Source organism: Glycine soja, chromosome 3 (assembly GCF_004193775.1).
Source record: "Glycine soja cultivar W05 chromosome 3, ASM419377v2, whole genome shotgun sequence".
Lineage (NCBI taxonomy): Eukaryota > Viridiplantae > Streptophyta > Magnoliopsida > Fabales > Fabaceae > Glycine > Glycine soja.
The window spans coordinates 36,322,885-36,337,763 of record NC_041004.1 but is presented as its reverse complement, the minus strand read 5'-3'; the positions used below and the strand labels follow the sequence as shown (position 1 = coordinate 36,337,763).

The 14,879-nt window shown below is 31.1% G+C and overlaps 1 protein-coding gene across 1 annotated transcript; it reads left to right on the top strand.

The window, feature by feature from the left end:
* The first annotated feature begins 3,136 nt into the window (after positions 1-3,136).
* Positions 3,137-5,225, top strand: LOC114406652 (uncharacterized protein At3g28850-like). The gene has a single exon (XM_028369413.1). It carries the CDS (start codon positions 3,519-3,521, stop codon positions 4,839-4,841), a length of 1,323 nt encoding a protein of 440 aa, XP_028225214.1. The 5' UTR covers positions 3,137-3,518; the 3' UTR covers positions 4,842-5,225.
* The last annotated feature ends 9,654 nt before the right edge of the window (positions 5,226-14,879 follow it).

The window sequence follows — 14,879 nt, the reverse complement described above, 5'->3', positions numbered from 1 at the left end:
ACATTAGCTGATAAAAAAACTAATAAGCACACTTCAAGATAGTTTCAATGACCTCCCTTTTGTTGTTTTTAAAGCTCAATGAGTAGTCTGAAAGCCACTATTGCAATTCCAATTTCACCTTCTTACTAGAGATAACAAAGCCTGGTAAATAACGGATATGTATTTCATGCAGTTGGCAAATTTCCCCATTCACCCATTCAGTTGATCGGAACCTTTAAATATATAGATTGGACCACTCATAATTTATCTCGACAAATTTAATTCAAAATATCAATATTCATTCAAAGGTTCAAATTTAGGAATGTGTGAATGCAGAGAATCTATTTCCGTAAATAACACACAGGTAACAGTTTTTTAGAACATATAATAAAGGTTGTAACATTTCATTTCCCCTTTTCTTTTGAAATTTGAAAAGGGTTATGAGTAAAGCAACAAAGTAGATATGAGACAGCTACTATAGCAACTCAGACCCGCATATGAACAACGGAGTTGTGTTGTGGCCTGTGGTCTCGGTGTCACCTGCCCCGGGTTGGCTACCTTTTGTGGTCCTTCTCAATTATGATATGTCTGTTTCAATCTATTTTGAGGGTTGAAATGATGGCAATTTCATCCAATTTTTTTTTTTCAGTTTGCTTTCATCGTTTCTTACCACGCCACATTTCAATTTTGTCATTAAGCCTAAAAGCATTTGGTTGCTATAAAGGATGTAGTGTCACTTTAGAGATTGTAGTATGTAGTTATAATCATTGATGCATGTTTGTATCACAATTCTAACTTTTTGATTTTTCAAGGTTGTAACTCAACACTTTAATCCTTACTTAGGAAGAATCTAATTTTGCCAACATGCTTTTTAGTCATTTATATTTTATCATGCAATTTAATTTACTTATATTCTAATCATCTTTATATGCAAAGCTAATAGTGTCATAAGATTAAAAAAATCGTTTATTAACAACCAACCAGCTTAACTTGACATGACTCCCATAATATGACATGTGATATCCCCAGATGTTGGTAGGTGTTATCTGTTGATGATTACAATAATGATTTGACTTAAATCGACATGAGAATTATATCATTCACTATTAATTGGATTGGATGTGTATCAATAAGGACTATGACAGTTAGTTATGACCTGTGGCTCACGTTATAATCTTATCTGGATTTGCTATATTTATCTCATTTATATTTATTATCATGAAAAACACATTAATTGTTGCCAGGAGGCAGGACTCAACGAAGTAAATCGTTTTCGAGGAAAATGAAAATAAACAGGTACTAATCTATCTTTCTTTTTTCGATTTTTCTTTGAATAATGCCAACCTCATTAATGAATACTATCTGATATCTCTTGAAGTTATATTTATAACTTTGAATTAAGTAAGATGACCCAAAATACTATCTCATATCTCATCATTCGCTTCCCACTTTTATTTTGTACATTTTTATATTTTAATTTTACTGTGTTGCTGCAATATGAGGTGATATACATTTCCTAATTGCATCATTCAATTATTTTCTCCCCTTCTAGCTGCAGAAAATCGACGTCATTGTTTCACTTCCCTTCTTTCTCTTTCAGGTGAGGCATACCCTTTATCACCATAAAGGGATATCAAAAGATATTAAGACACTCACCCCCTCTCCACCAAAGGGATCTATTTTAGTCCCTATTCCAATTTAATAAGATCATTTATTTATATCAAAACACGACCCAATTTATCAAAATTAATATTATAAATAGTTAAATTATATAATTAAAATATATAAAATTAAAACTAAAGTGCATTTCATACATTTATTTTAAAATAAATAATACTAATATAAACACACTGAGATATTATGTGAAATTTTATTTTCATGTTAAGAATTCTTCCTATTAATATATAATTATTAAAATATAAAAATATAAAATATCAAGTCAGATTAGGACAATCTGAAACATTAAACAAACTTGTTCTCAAAATATATTATATCTAATTTTGTAAAATTCAAATATCAAAACTAACTTCAATGAGGAAAAAAATTAATAGTAAAAGACAGGTTTAGAACACCTTGATCATAAGGTTTCAGATGATGAACCAACCTTTTGTTGGTTGCTTGAATTGACCTGGTGAACATGCATTGGCTTTAAAGGTGAAGTTTCTAACTGCTTGCACTATCGACTTTATACTATATTGATATGCTTTTCTAGATCTCTTTGTTTTGAGAGAGGTTGGATAAGTCCAACCAAGTCAAGCTCTCCACCAAAATGAAAATCAATGCTTATGAATATGATATACAGCTTGTGAACTTACCGACCGATGAATATTTTATAATTCTCTTCACTTGAAAGTTGAAATTGACTCGTTTATGGCATTAAATAAAGAAAAATGTACACTTCACATGGGAACTGAAGGATAATGGGACTTTAGGTTAATTTCACCAATATTCATCTGTTCAAATAAGCAAAGTATACCAAAAAAAAAAAAGTGTAAGAGGAGATTTGTAATTGTAATTACACGTATTATAATGTGATTTTATTTCACACTCAAATTTTATTTTACATTACATCACATCATTGGAGTATTTATCATTTTCACTCTCTTTCCTTGTAAGATACATACAACCTTAACAAGCACCACTGCACCAGCTTTCTTTTCTAATTAATAACGAGGCAAAATACATCCAGTAAAATCCAAAGATTCAAGTTCCATTGATTGTCGGTTTCTCTTTTCTCTGGCAACAATTCAAAGGAATTTAAATGCACGGTAGGTCGCAAATAACGATGTGCATTATTAAATTTCGAACTAAACAAAAAAAAATGTTGCTACTAGCAACTTGCTAGATTTAATTTAACATCTGAAAAACCAGGGAGGTTGGCAGATCCAATTTAACCATGTTGTCTCTTCTTTGGTTCTTGAAAGTCAAATACGCTTGTGTTTTTACTTTTTACATGTTAAAAATAGGTTACATTACAATACTTAAAAGAGGCTTTAACTTGAGTAACCTTGATACGAAAAATGTGTATACCCTACAAAATTGCACAGGAATCTTCCAATGCCTAGTGTCCCTTTATATTTTCTTACCACTTTATTCTCCTAAAAAAAACAAAATGGTCCCTTATGACCTTATCAATATTCAATTCTCAGTAATTTTTAAAAAATGGTCCTAACCTAACCACTATTGGATGCTCATGCTCCCAATTTCATATAGCATTGAATATTGATGCTCATCAACCCTCCCCCCTCCAACCCAATTGAAAGCACCGTTCCACCACCTCTCACCACAATCATCCTTTGCATCTAAGCCTCCAAGACCCTCTCTCTCACACATCATAATAATACCTCAAAGGACAATCATTATTTCACAAAGGTCTTCCAAAGAAGAAGACTTTCTTCACAAAGCCAAAAAGTTTGGAGAGAGAAAGGAAGGAAAAAAAAAAAAGAAAAAAGTGTTCATTTTTTTTTTATCATTAAGCAAAGGTAGTAGGCAAGGCAAGCACACTACTTATTGTTGTTCATTGTGAAATCATCATCATCATGGGTTGCTCAGCCTCAAGAACCATCACCATAGTGGCCAACAACAATAACCAAGAGGATCCATCTCCTTCTGCTTCTCTTGCTTCTTCTTCTTCTTCCTTCTCTTCCTCTTCTGCTTCACACAAATCCATCAACTCTGCTTCTTCACCAGCAGCGGCACCAGTTAGAAGAAGAACTCTTTCTCTCCCAATGCCTCTCGTTCATCATCCTCCCATCAAAAAGGGTGACTCACACCACCTTGTCTCTCTCACCTCCACCACCTATGGCTCCCTTCTCCCCATTGACCAAAAAGACTCAAACTTTACCCAAAAAAACCAACCCCACATAACCAAAACCTCAAACCAAACTGACCCAGAACACTCACTCTCCCCGGACTCAGTCATCAACACTTGGGAACTCATGGATGGCTTAGATGAAGAACAAGAACAAGAACAAGAAATTGCAAATGCCAAGAAGCTTCCTTACGCTTCCATTTTGGACAAACCAAGTTCATGCAGGTACACAGCATTTGATGGTTCTGCAAGGAAGAAACTTCTAGATTCCTTTGAATCAATGAAAACTTCACAAACAGCAATGGAAAAGGACTTAAACTCTTCTTCTTCTACATCTCCTGCACCAACAACGAAGAAGCCACTTTGGCAGCACTTATCTGAGGAAGCTTTGCTTGCTAAGTTGGATCCAAGTGTGGCTTGGAGTTACAGAAGAGCATTATCATCAAGGAATCTAGATAGAAACATTCTATCTAGAGATGTTAGGTCAATGGGGTCTAGCCCTTTGATCTTTCATTCTTCTTCTTCTTGTTCTTCTTCTTCTTTTTCATTTGGTAAGAATAATAATATTAATAATAGTTTGTGCCGTTTGTCTGGCACTGAGGACAGAATAGTGCTTTATTGCACTAGTTTGAGAGGGATCCGAAAGACCTATGAGGATTGTTGTTCGGTTAGGATGATTCTGAGGGGCTTCAGAGTTGCGGTTGATGAGAGGGACATCTCAATGGATTCGTCCTATAGGAAGGAGTTGAAGGATTTGCTTGGTGGAAAAGCAGCAGTGACATTGCCTCAGGTCTTTATCAGAGGGAGGTATGTGGGGAATGCTGAGGAAATGAAGCATCTGAATGAGTCTGGGGAATTGGCAAGGCTTTTGGAGGGTTTTCCCACTCAGGATCCAGGGTTTGTGTGTGACAACTGTGGTGATGCCAGGTTTGTGCCATGCCCCAATTGCAGTGGTAGCAGGAAGGTGTTTGAGCATGAAGATGGAGGGTTGAGAAGGTGCCCTGAATGCAATGAGAATGGCTTGATAAGATGTCCAGGTTGCGGCTCATGATTCATGGAAATTAGTCATCTAAATCAGGTATACCCCGATTCACGAGGACTAATTTCTCTAAGTATTAAGATTCATTCAAGAGATTGTATGATATCTCTTAAAGCCTATGGATCGGATTCCTGACCACAAACTTAAGAGATGATTGGTTATCTGTCAACAGTGTTACGCAACATTGATCATGTTGGTCTTGTGTTTGTTTATTGGGGTAGAATTTGTCATTATAAATTTTTGACAACTACCAAGAATGCACATTTCAGTTTCGTCCTTTGTTTTTAGTTAGTACTACTTTCAGTTGTTATTTGTTTGTGTCAGACTTTTGCTTTATTAGCGTTCAATTACCCTTGTGAACGGCAGAAAATAAAAACTGACAAGGTTATGCGTACATGCTTAATTTTCTGTGAAGCTATGTTGCGTGTTTTTTAATGGCATAATATGCAATTATCAAGGAGGCTAGTAAAGGGTCACTGTTGAAAACAGTGAAACCAATAGAACAAACTACAAGGCCTTGAATGAACAACCGCACTTGTGCACACCATGGTTTTTAGCAGACACACACAGAAGCTGGGGTTACTGGTTTTGGCATTGTGTTTCCGTGTTTGTGCTTTGTCAGTTTGAGCTAAAATTGGTTTTTTTTATCATGGGGTCAATATCATAAGACTGAACCATGTTGCTGCAATTGGTGCAGTCTTCACGTTCACGGCATTTTGTGTGATTGGGTCTCTGGTTTCCTGTGTTTGATGAATTTAAGAAAATAATTTACTGCATCATAGGCTAGGTTAAACCATATCACTATTTGCCTATAATATATGAATATTTTGCTTGAAGCAATAGCTAAACATTTTAACTTGAATAGTATGACATTCACCTTTTCACACGGCACCTACAGGGGTTCTTTATACGACCATATTATGTTACATAGAATCAATTAATGTTAGGCTGATATTGTTGACATATGTAAGATTGATAAATGTTCGTAAGAAATCAATGAGTTAAACCATATTATTTGTCTATAAATACAATATATGAATATCTTGTTTGAAGCAATAGTTAAACATGTTGACTTCAATAGTATGACATTCACCTTTTCACATGGCACGTACAGGGGTCCTTTATAAGACCATCCTAATCCTAATGATGTTACATAGAATCAATTAATTAATGTTTGTCAGTGAGGCTGATATTATTGACATGTTTAAGATTGATCAGAAATGTTGGTGAAAAATCAATGAGTTAAATTAGTAGAAAAAGCTTGATAGGCTCTTACAATATGAGTCAAGAGAAAAAAAAAAGTTAAATAAATGTTATTAAGAAAAGGTACAAGAAGGTCACCTTCATATATGATTGATTTAAAAGCAAGTTTTCTCGTATGAGAAAAGAAAAAAGTACTAGCGTAAGTATGCCACATTATAAAAGAAAAACACCATCTTTTAGTAAAAAGTCTTGAGAAGAAAAAGATTCCTTATGTTTCTAATTATGAAGGATGTACCTTGGAATTTATAAGAATTTAATTGGCATATAAGTGATTTTAAAAATTAAGCTCTATTTATTGATTGATGTATTTTTTTTTGTTGAAATAGAATATTTCTTAGTTGAAAGTTAATGACTAATTATTTGAAGTATTGAGATTTATTAAAGAGGTTTCAACAAATATTTTATCATATATATGAGTTAGGAATTAAATTTATAATTGTATATTTAAGAAATAAAATTATCTATCAATCATATCACATTTTATTGATATTAATCAGTGTAATCTAACATCGAGGAAATTAAATCTAATAAAGCATAATTCACACATACAAAATTTCATTTATTTTTTTAAAGACAAAGGTGTAATTTAATATATATAGAAAGCAGATCAGTACAAGAAGTACATCTGCATGACTACATCAAAAAATGCCTACTTCATGGTGTGTGAGGTGTTAGATAATATGTACCCAATAAAAACCCTCAGCATCTACTATAAATTAAGACAGGGCAGAGAGTTGTTACACCAAGTAGAGAAGAAAATCAGAGTTGTTCTTTCTTTTGTATAAAAACCATTGCAAAAAAAATAGTTTTGATCTTTTTCAGGATTTGTGAGAGGTCGAATTGATGGTCCTGTTAGAAAGTGTATTAGTTTTTTTTTTTTTACGGGAGAAAGTGTATTAGTTTCATTTTAATATTTTTAAAAAAAATTGAGATTGTTTTGACCAACATTTATAATATTTATTAAAAAGTTTTTAGTTCCACAAAAATCATTGCCTCAACTTCTGGCCAGCCGAGTTTTACGCACCCTAGAGAGAATTAGAAAGTATAGCCCAAGTTTTTCCCAAGGAGAAAAAAAGAGGCCAAAGTCTCTTTTTCTTGTTTATGTGAATTGTTCTTTGTAATTTCAGTGTTATCCTGAATAAAAAAAAGTTGTTTTTTTTTTCCTTTCAATTCATATAACTATTTTGAATAATTTTTTTCTTAAAAATTCAAGAAGACATTATAGAGGATAAAATATAAAGTTATAATCATTGATTTATTAGTATATTTTTTAACCGTTAATTAAAAAGTGAAGTATCTCTTTGATTCATCTTTTGAAGTATATTCTTCAAATCACCTTTCTAACCTAAGAGTAAAACTAGGTACAGGACTCAGCACCTTGTTCTCTTGTTCCTCTCCATCTATTTTCTTCTTTTTATAATTCTTGGATGCCTTTGGTTGGTTATTGGCTTGTCACTCTTTTACGTTTAGTCTATTGCTAGAAATTTTCGTGTTAGTTACCCTTTTCTTAAAAAACAAACTATCAATCGTGGCAATATATTAAATTAAATCAAATGATAGATGTCAGTACATAACGAAGAGCAATATACTAGTAGCAAATAACAGCAAGAGCTTCTTCATCCCGAGTAGTTTATGCTTTTCATGGTTTAAATTACTCATTTTTTTTAAAAAAATTGTGTGTAAGACAATCGTTATAAAAACAAAAATTGTGATAGAATGAACAGAAACGACGAAAGTAACTTCCAACAATTGAATGTTCGAATTCTCTATCATAGATTGTCCCACATTCATTTACAATCACTGATGACTGATAATATGTACCTTAATCAAGAGGCAGCATAACAAAAAAAAATATTACAGAATTACGGAAAAGACAATCTTTTATCTTTTTCAGTTTTGTCTTCTCGCTTTGAAGAACAAAAAATAAATGTCCGTTGATTAAAAAATTTAAGAGAATAAATTAAATAAATTTATAACACATATACAAACAACATGGTTAAATTTTTTATCGTAAATTTGTTTTAGAAGAGCGTTTTCTTGGGTCGATTTTAAAAGAGCTCCATTTCATAATATAAACAAGCATGAGTACTACTTGCTGGGCTTGGGCCTATGGGCCCGGCCCATAAATTATGGAGTGGTGGTCCCAAAAAAGTGCAGTGCAATTTAAAGCAAAGCGTCTTTTTACGAGACACAAGATGTGAACGCCAACGATTTACTGTCGCATGTTGTCGGTAACTAGTTACTTGATGGTGATTTTGCTATGCTCACGCGTCATTCTTTTATAATTAAACTCACCCGCAGAAGTACTTCCAAATAACAAGTCGTCACAGCCGGTAACTCAATCAGTCTCTCCCTTCTCAATGTTAAACAATTCCCAACTTCGAGAATTTTTTGCCTTTCTGTACGGTAATTCATCTCAAGAAAAAAATTTGTAGGTTCGAGTTCTCACGGTTTATTATGGACACATATTGTGATTTCTGAAATACTCCTATGTTAAAGTTAATAACAAAAAGAAAATGTTAAATGGGTTGTTAATTGTGTGCAAGCAAAAAAATCTAGTAGTAATTTTTTTAAAGATTAATGTTATTTATTAATTTGTTAGTTTTTTTAATGAAAATAATCTAAACTCACAATTTTTTTCTCTTTTCTTTTATGGTTCGTATCGTTGGAAAAAAATTAAATTGAAAATGAAATATAAAAAAAGAAAATTTTAAATTTTTGTTTCTATGAGTAAATTTTTCTCTTTCTTTTTGTTTTATTTTCTCTCCAATCAAACTAAAAAAATATTTCTTCTGAGTTTTTTTTTCTACCAAATATATTAGGATAAGTTTGGAATGAGTGAAAGGGAAAAGAAATTAATAGAAAATAAAACACATATATTGAGGGATGGATTTAGGGGGGCAAGTAGGAGTCTTATCCTCTCTCCCTAAAGACTCTTTTGTATATGTATGAGAAAAATAAAAAATAAAAATGAAAAAATATTTATTGTGAAAAATGAATAAGAAAAATATGATATTTAAGTTTATAGTTGCTTAATTTTATCATAACAGTGGATCCTATTTAATAACAAATATTTTATAAAACTCATTATTTATTAAAAATTAATATTTAAATTATTGTGGAAAAAAAATCGGTCCCTTTAATACATTCCTAGATATGTCCTTGCATATAAAAATATCTTGTCTGGTTGAAGAAAACAATATCTTTTCATTTGTCTGGTTGAAGAAAAGATGAAAGAAAACTCAAAAGAAAATTTAACTTCAAGAAATAAAAAATTAAATTTTCTTTCCTTTCATTTTCCCTCTAATTTAAATTTTAAAATTTTCTTTTCTTCTTCAATTTCTTTCCTCTCTGTCAAACATAGGGTTAATCAAGTTAATCTTATAATTTCTAAAAAAAATAATTTATGATATTGAAGAAGATTAGTTAATTTTATTTAATTTTAGAAAAAATAAATTTTCGTCCTCCTATTTTTTTAAATTTGTACTTTTAGTTTTCTATTTTTTAATTAAGACATTTCAACTCTCATTTTAAAAAATTTGTAATTTTAGTCCCTCATTTTTTTAAATTGAGACATTTCATTCCTTGCTTTTAAAAAATTCACAATTTTAATCCTTTTGGTTAATTTCAAACATTTATCTAGTAACGTTGATTGACATATGTTTATTTATTATTCACATGATAAATGTTTTTTTAAAATTATTCAATTGTTAACAAGTTTAATTTATTAAAAAATAATTAAAAAGTATACAACCAATAAGTTTAAAATTGATCAAGGGGACTAAAATCACGTAATCTTTTAAAAGTGGGAAAAAATTTATCAATTAAAAATAAGAAAACTAAAATCGTGGATTTTTTAAATGTGAAGATAAAATTTCTTAATTAAAAAAATAGGGGACTAAAATCACAGATTTAGAAAAATAAGAGAACAAAAATTACATTTTAGCCTTTTAATTTTTAATCTTATTTAAAAATGAATTTTATTTTTCATATTAATTAACAAAAGCTGTTATTTTATGAGAATTTATTTTATATGGAAATACTCTTTTTCAATTTTGAAATTTATGTAGTTAATATCGCAATAATCAAATGGATCATTGAAAATATAATATAAATTAAATCAAACTTATTTTGAAAATGATCCATTAAACAAAATTAGCTAAGTTTTATTTAATTTGCTTAAATTTTATCAAATTAAGGTACTACAAAAGACAAAATTGATAGACAACAAATTATCGCCGGTGCTATATTGTTGGAATTGCTTAAATTATAGTACTAGTATTTAATATTTATGGTCATAGAGTGCATTAGAATTTACTATTTACCTATATTTTTCTATATTCTTTGAAACTACAAAAAAAAATTATCATGTATATTTTTCTTTCTCACAAAAGCTCTTAAATTTTTGTACAATTATCTCTACAATAACATGCATATAAGTGCTTTAAAACAAATAATTTTAAAATAAAATTAGCAGAAAAGAATATGTCATGTGACTATATTATAAACAAATAAACTAATCTCATAGTTTATCTAAACAATCGAAGCTTGTGCAGACATTTTAAGGTTCCACCAAAGAATCAATGACCCTAGATACGATAATTACCAAAAATAAATAAATAAAAATATAGAAATTGAGACGTTTTCATTGATTAACATCAGTTGTGTTAATTAATTATTCTTTCCTAATGAACATTAAGAGTATCTCACATACGTGAAACTCGTAGTTTTATGATGCAATAATTTATTGTAGAAGATAAATTATTAAAAGAAATTCCGTAAAAAAATTAACAAATATGTCAATTTTATATGGAATTAACTTTTTTATAGGAGAAATATTTTACTTGTTGCAAGTATTTGCAGAAAAAAGTGTTGATAGTATAAATATTTATTTAGTTGTTGACATCATTGTTGTAAGTAGCATTTGTTTATTGAAAAAAGGCAAAAATATGTAAATAATATTGAAAATAAGTAAGAATCAAAATTTTGAGAGTCATATACTATGGTTAGTGGTACCTGTATAAATTATTATACTAACACATGCAATAAAAAAATTATATTTGTTTAGTAATTATGGTAATTGGAGATTCTGATTTTTAAGTGGGATCCCTATAGGAATGAGCATAACCCAACTCAACCTACTAACATAGTCAGACCCAAAGTTAATTTGGATTTTGAAAATAGACCTGGTGTATTTTTTAAGACAATTCAAGTTGTGTTTTGAGTCATCCTAACTTGATTTAAGGTTAATATTCTCTCAAAAAGTTCAAGTCTATTTTAGCAATTTTGTATTACATAAAACTTTTTTATTTAACAGATAATGTTTTGTGTAACGTGCAATTACTTATTTTAAAATATAAATATACTATAATTTAAGTTACTTCTTTTGTTTTACGATTTAACTATACACAACGTTAAAATTGATGTATTACATTGAAGTGATCGAAGTCTTATTAATCTTCTCCACTCCACCGGCTTCTCAAATATACTTTGACCAAGCTTGCAAAAGTCTGCACCCACTACTTTCCATTGAAACCCATTTAAGCTCAAGATTTTATAACTACCCATATTTTAAACAATTTGATAGATTTTTTTTATAAAAAAAAAACTTTTATTTCAAGATCTTTTTTTTTCCTATCATCTTCCAAAACTATAAAGACATTAGTCAACTCAAAATGAAAGTAACCCATGATCTTGAAATAAGTTTTAATAATAACTAGTGACCATCTTTTCTAGAATGTCTCGATTTCCATCATCATATTTAAGCATTTCATATTTGTTCCTTTTCTCCTAATAGTTGTAACACCATGGATAAAAAAATCCATTTTATAGATTTTTGGAACCAAAATAAGTTTTCTTCAAACTAAAACCTTTTTATACTCTTTCTAAGTTTATTTATATTCACCTTCCAATCTTGAATCAAGAAACATACCATCTTGGGATCCAAATGATGAAGCTTATGCAAAAGCCTATGTTTCTTTTGATGGATACACTTATACACCTCTTTATTCAAAATTATCAAGTCATCAATAATATTAGAAATGTTACCAAATGAAGAAGAAAAATTAAAACCATTTTTCTAGTAAGTGTGGATAAATGAAGGAAAATCTTTGTGAATAGGCCAATGCACGTCAAACCACAAAGGTCTCTTCACTACTAAAAATGTCTTTTTTCGACGCATATTTTAAGACGATTATGCGAAATCGTCTTAGAATGTGACACAGTGACATTTTTATAATAAGGAAAAATTATTTTTCTTTTCACGACTTACATTCTAAGACAATTTTGTTAAACCGTCTTAAAATGTAGGATGGTGGCATTTGTGTAATTAGGTGGAACATAGACTACGACAGTTTTATCTAAAGGACCGTTGTCGATTTTGTACCCAAAATTTCTAAATATTATCCCTAGCTAGTTATCTAGTGTGCACCTTGCTCAACCTCACCCAGAGTCGCTGTCAATTTTGCCTTCCTCGCTCGCTTTGTGTCCTCGGTCCGTTCATCCACTCACTAGTTGTTGTACCTATGTCGTGCCGGCGTCGTGTGCGACCTTCGTCAACCAGGTAAGCAGCCATGCTCCAAATCGTTCCTCTATTTTGTTGGACAACTAATTTGTCTTTAACTAATTTGTTATTTGGGCAACTGATTTTTGGTAGAGTTGAATAATTAATTATGCCTCTATTTTGCTCTCTTTGTTACAATGGTGGGTCCATATGTTGTGATAATTTGTAGAAGTTCAGGCAGTGGGTATGTCTAGGCTTTGACAAAAAAATGCAGGACTTGTTTAGGAAGCAAATCCAATGAACATGGTTTATGAAGCAGTTTTCCCCAAAGCTAAAAATAGTCATGTTAGTGAAACATTGTGTTTTTAACCAAATACAAACAATCAGTAAAACTTTGAACTAGTGTCTAAAACACGTCGTGTTTGTGCCAATATAACACAAGAAATGGTAAAAGCATGTTGATTTCTAATCTTAGGCTTCTCAAGTTTAAATAGTAAAGGCATGTGATCAAAGTTCATCAATCCCAAATGAGAACCTCTTGCAAGACACTCTTGAAAGCCTTCATAATGATTATCCCAAAGAACCTAATGTCTAGGTACAAGTTGAGTCGAGTTACTAATCACATCAACCTTCCAATTAACTAGATTCCACAACACTATATACCCCTAGAATAATCATTGGCTTATTAAACAAAGCAACCTTGAAGCCTAGTCTTTTTTAATAATCCCTTTAGCTCTCACACCATTAGTATGAGTTTTTGTACCACGACAATTTCAACTGACTATATTCATAATGAACTGGTAACTTTTATAGCCAACTCACTACCCAACAACTCTTATGATATCACCTTTAATCCTGCTGAACATTTCAAAATCTCCAAAGTTATTTCCTCATTAGATTAAGAAATAGCCTTTAAAAACATTAATTCTTGTTTTCCTTTACACAAAGCTACCACATCTAGATCAACATGAACATGAACTAATGGTAAAGACTTAATACTTGGATCAACACATATTCCATTCACTTAAAGATACTTCATACTTTCTAAAAACTAAATCATCAAAGGCATTCACCCCTTCACACTTAAAAGTTCCTTCTTGTCCACCAAGGCTTAACTTGCTTGTGTCTTACATTTACTGAAGGAGTTGAAAATCTTTTTAAAACCTTTCTTCCTTACCACACAAATATCTCCTTTTTTTCATTTCCTTGAGGATTTTTACCATGCATTCATTACTCACAATCTATTTGGGACTAGAATCATGAGCAATCACATTTTTATTTAGACCCTCCAAATGACAAACATAAACATTTCCTTTATTTTCCATAACAGTTGCCCTTTTTGACTCAATCATGATTGATCCACTCTCATTAAGCATCAAACTTCCTTATTTAGAATACATTTATTCCCTTTTAACAAACCATTATAAACATTTCCAAAAATTGGTTCCACATTGTCCTTCTTTTGTAAAATCAAGAATCTCGTCCCTACTCCTCCTTTAATGGTAGCATCTTGTCTAACTTTTTTCTTCCATTCAATTTCTGAAATTCTTCCATGGATGCCACTTTTGCATTTTTTATTCCATCTATTATGTCAGACAATCATTCATGACCGCAATTGTTATTAGCATCATTAATGGATCGAGTAGCATTCTCAACGAGCGTGGGTAAATGAATAATAGGGCTGATGTCAGCCCTAATCTTCTACTGCAATGACTTATCATTCTTTACCTTTGATGTGTTAGAAACCATTGTCTTTTTCATCTGAGAATTTTTTGAGCCTCCTAAAAACTCCATGCATTGATATTTTTTTATGGCCATAACATCCACATCTAAAATAAATAACATGTAAAACTTTGTGCTCCAAATAAAGAGAATATCATTTAGGTATAATATGGGTAACCGAAGGCTTATCAAGATCAAAGTTCACACAAAAATGAGCAAATTTTCCTCATCAATGGATAGACATTAATCAATCCACTTTCAGAAAACTCCCAAGCGTTATACCAATCCTTTTAAGGAAAATCTCATTATAGAGGTCAACTGGAAGATGTTGAATACACGTCTAAACTGTGACCTTCTTTAACTCTATAGCATGCATCAGAAAGAAAGACTTCTAACGTTGAACAATGAGATAGTAATCCGCTACTATCCAAGGGCCTTGAACAAGGCAAATTTATAACCCTCCTTATTGGTAAAAATCACTTGCAAGTATCATCATGCATATCAATGATTTGAATCTTCTCATTCTTCATCCCTCCTCTAATGCTTCACCTCAATAGTCTGAA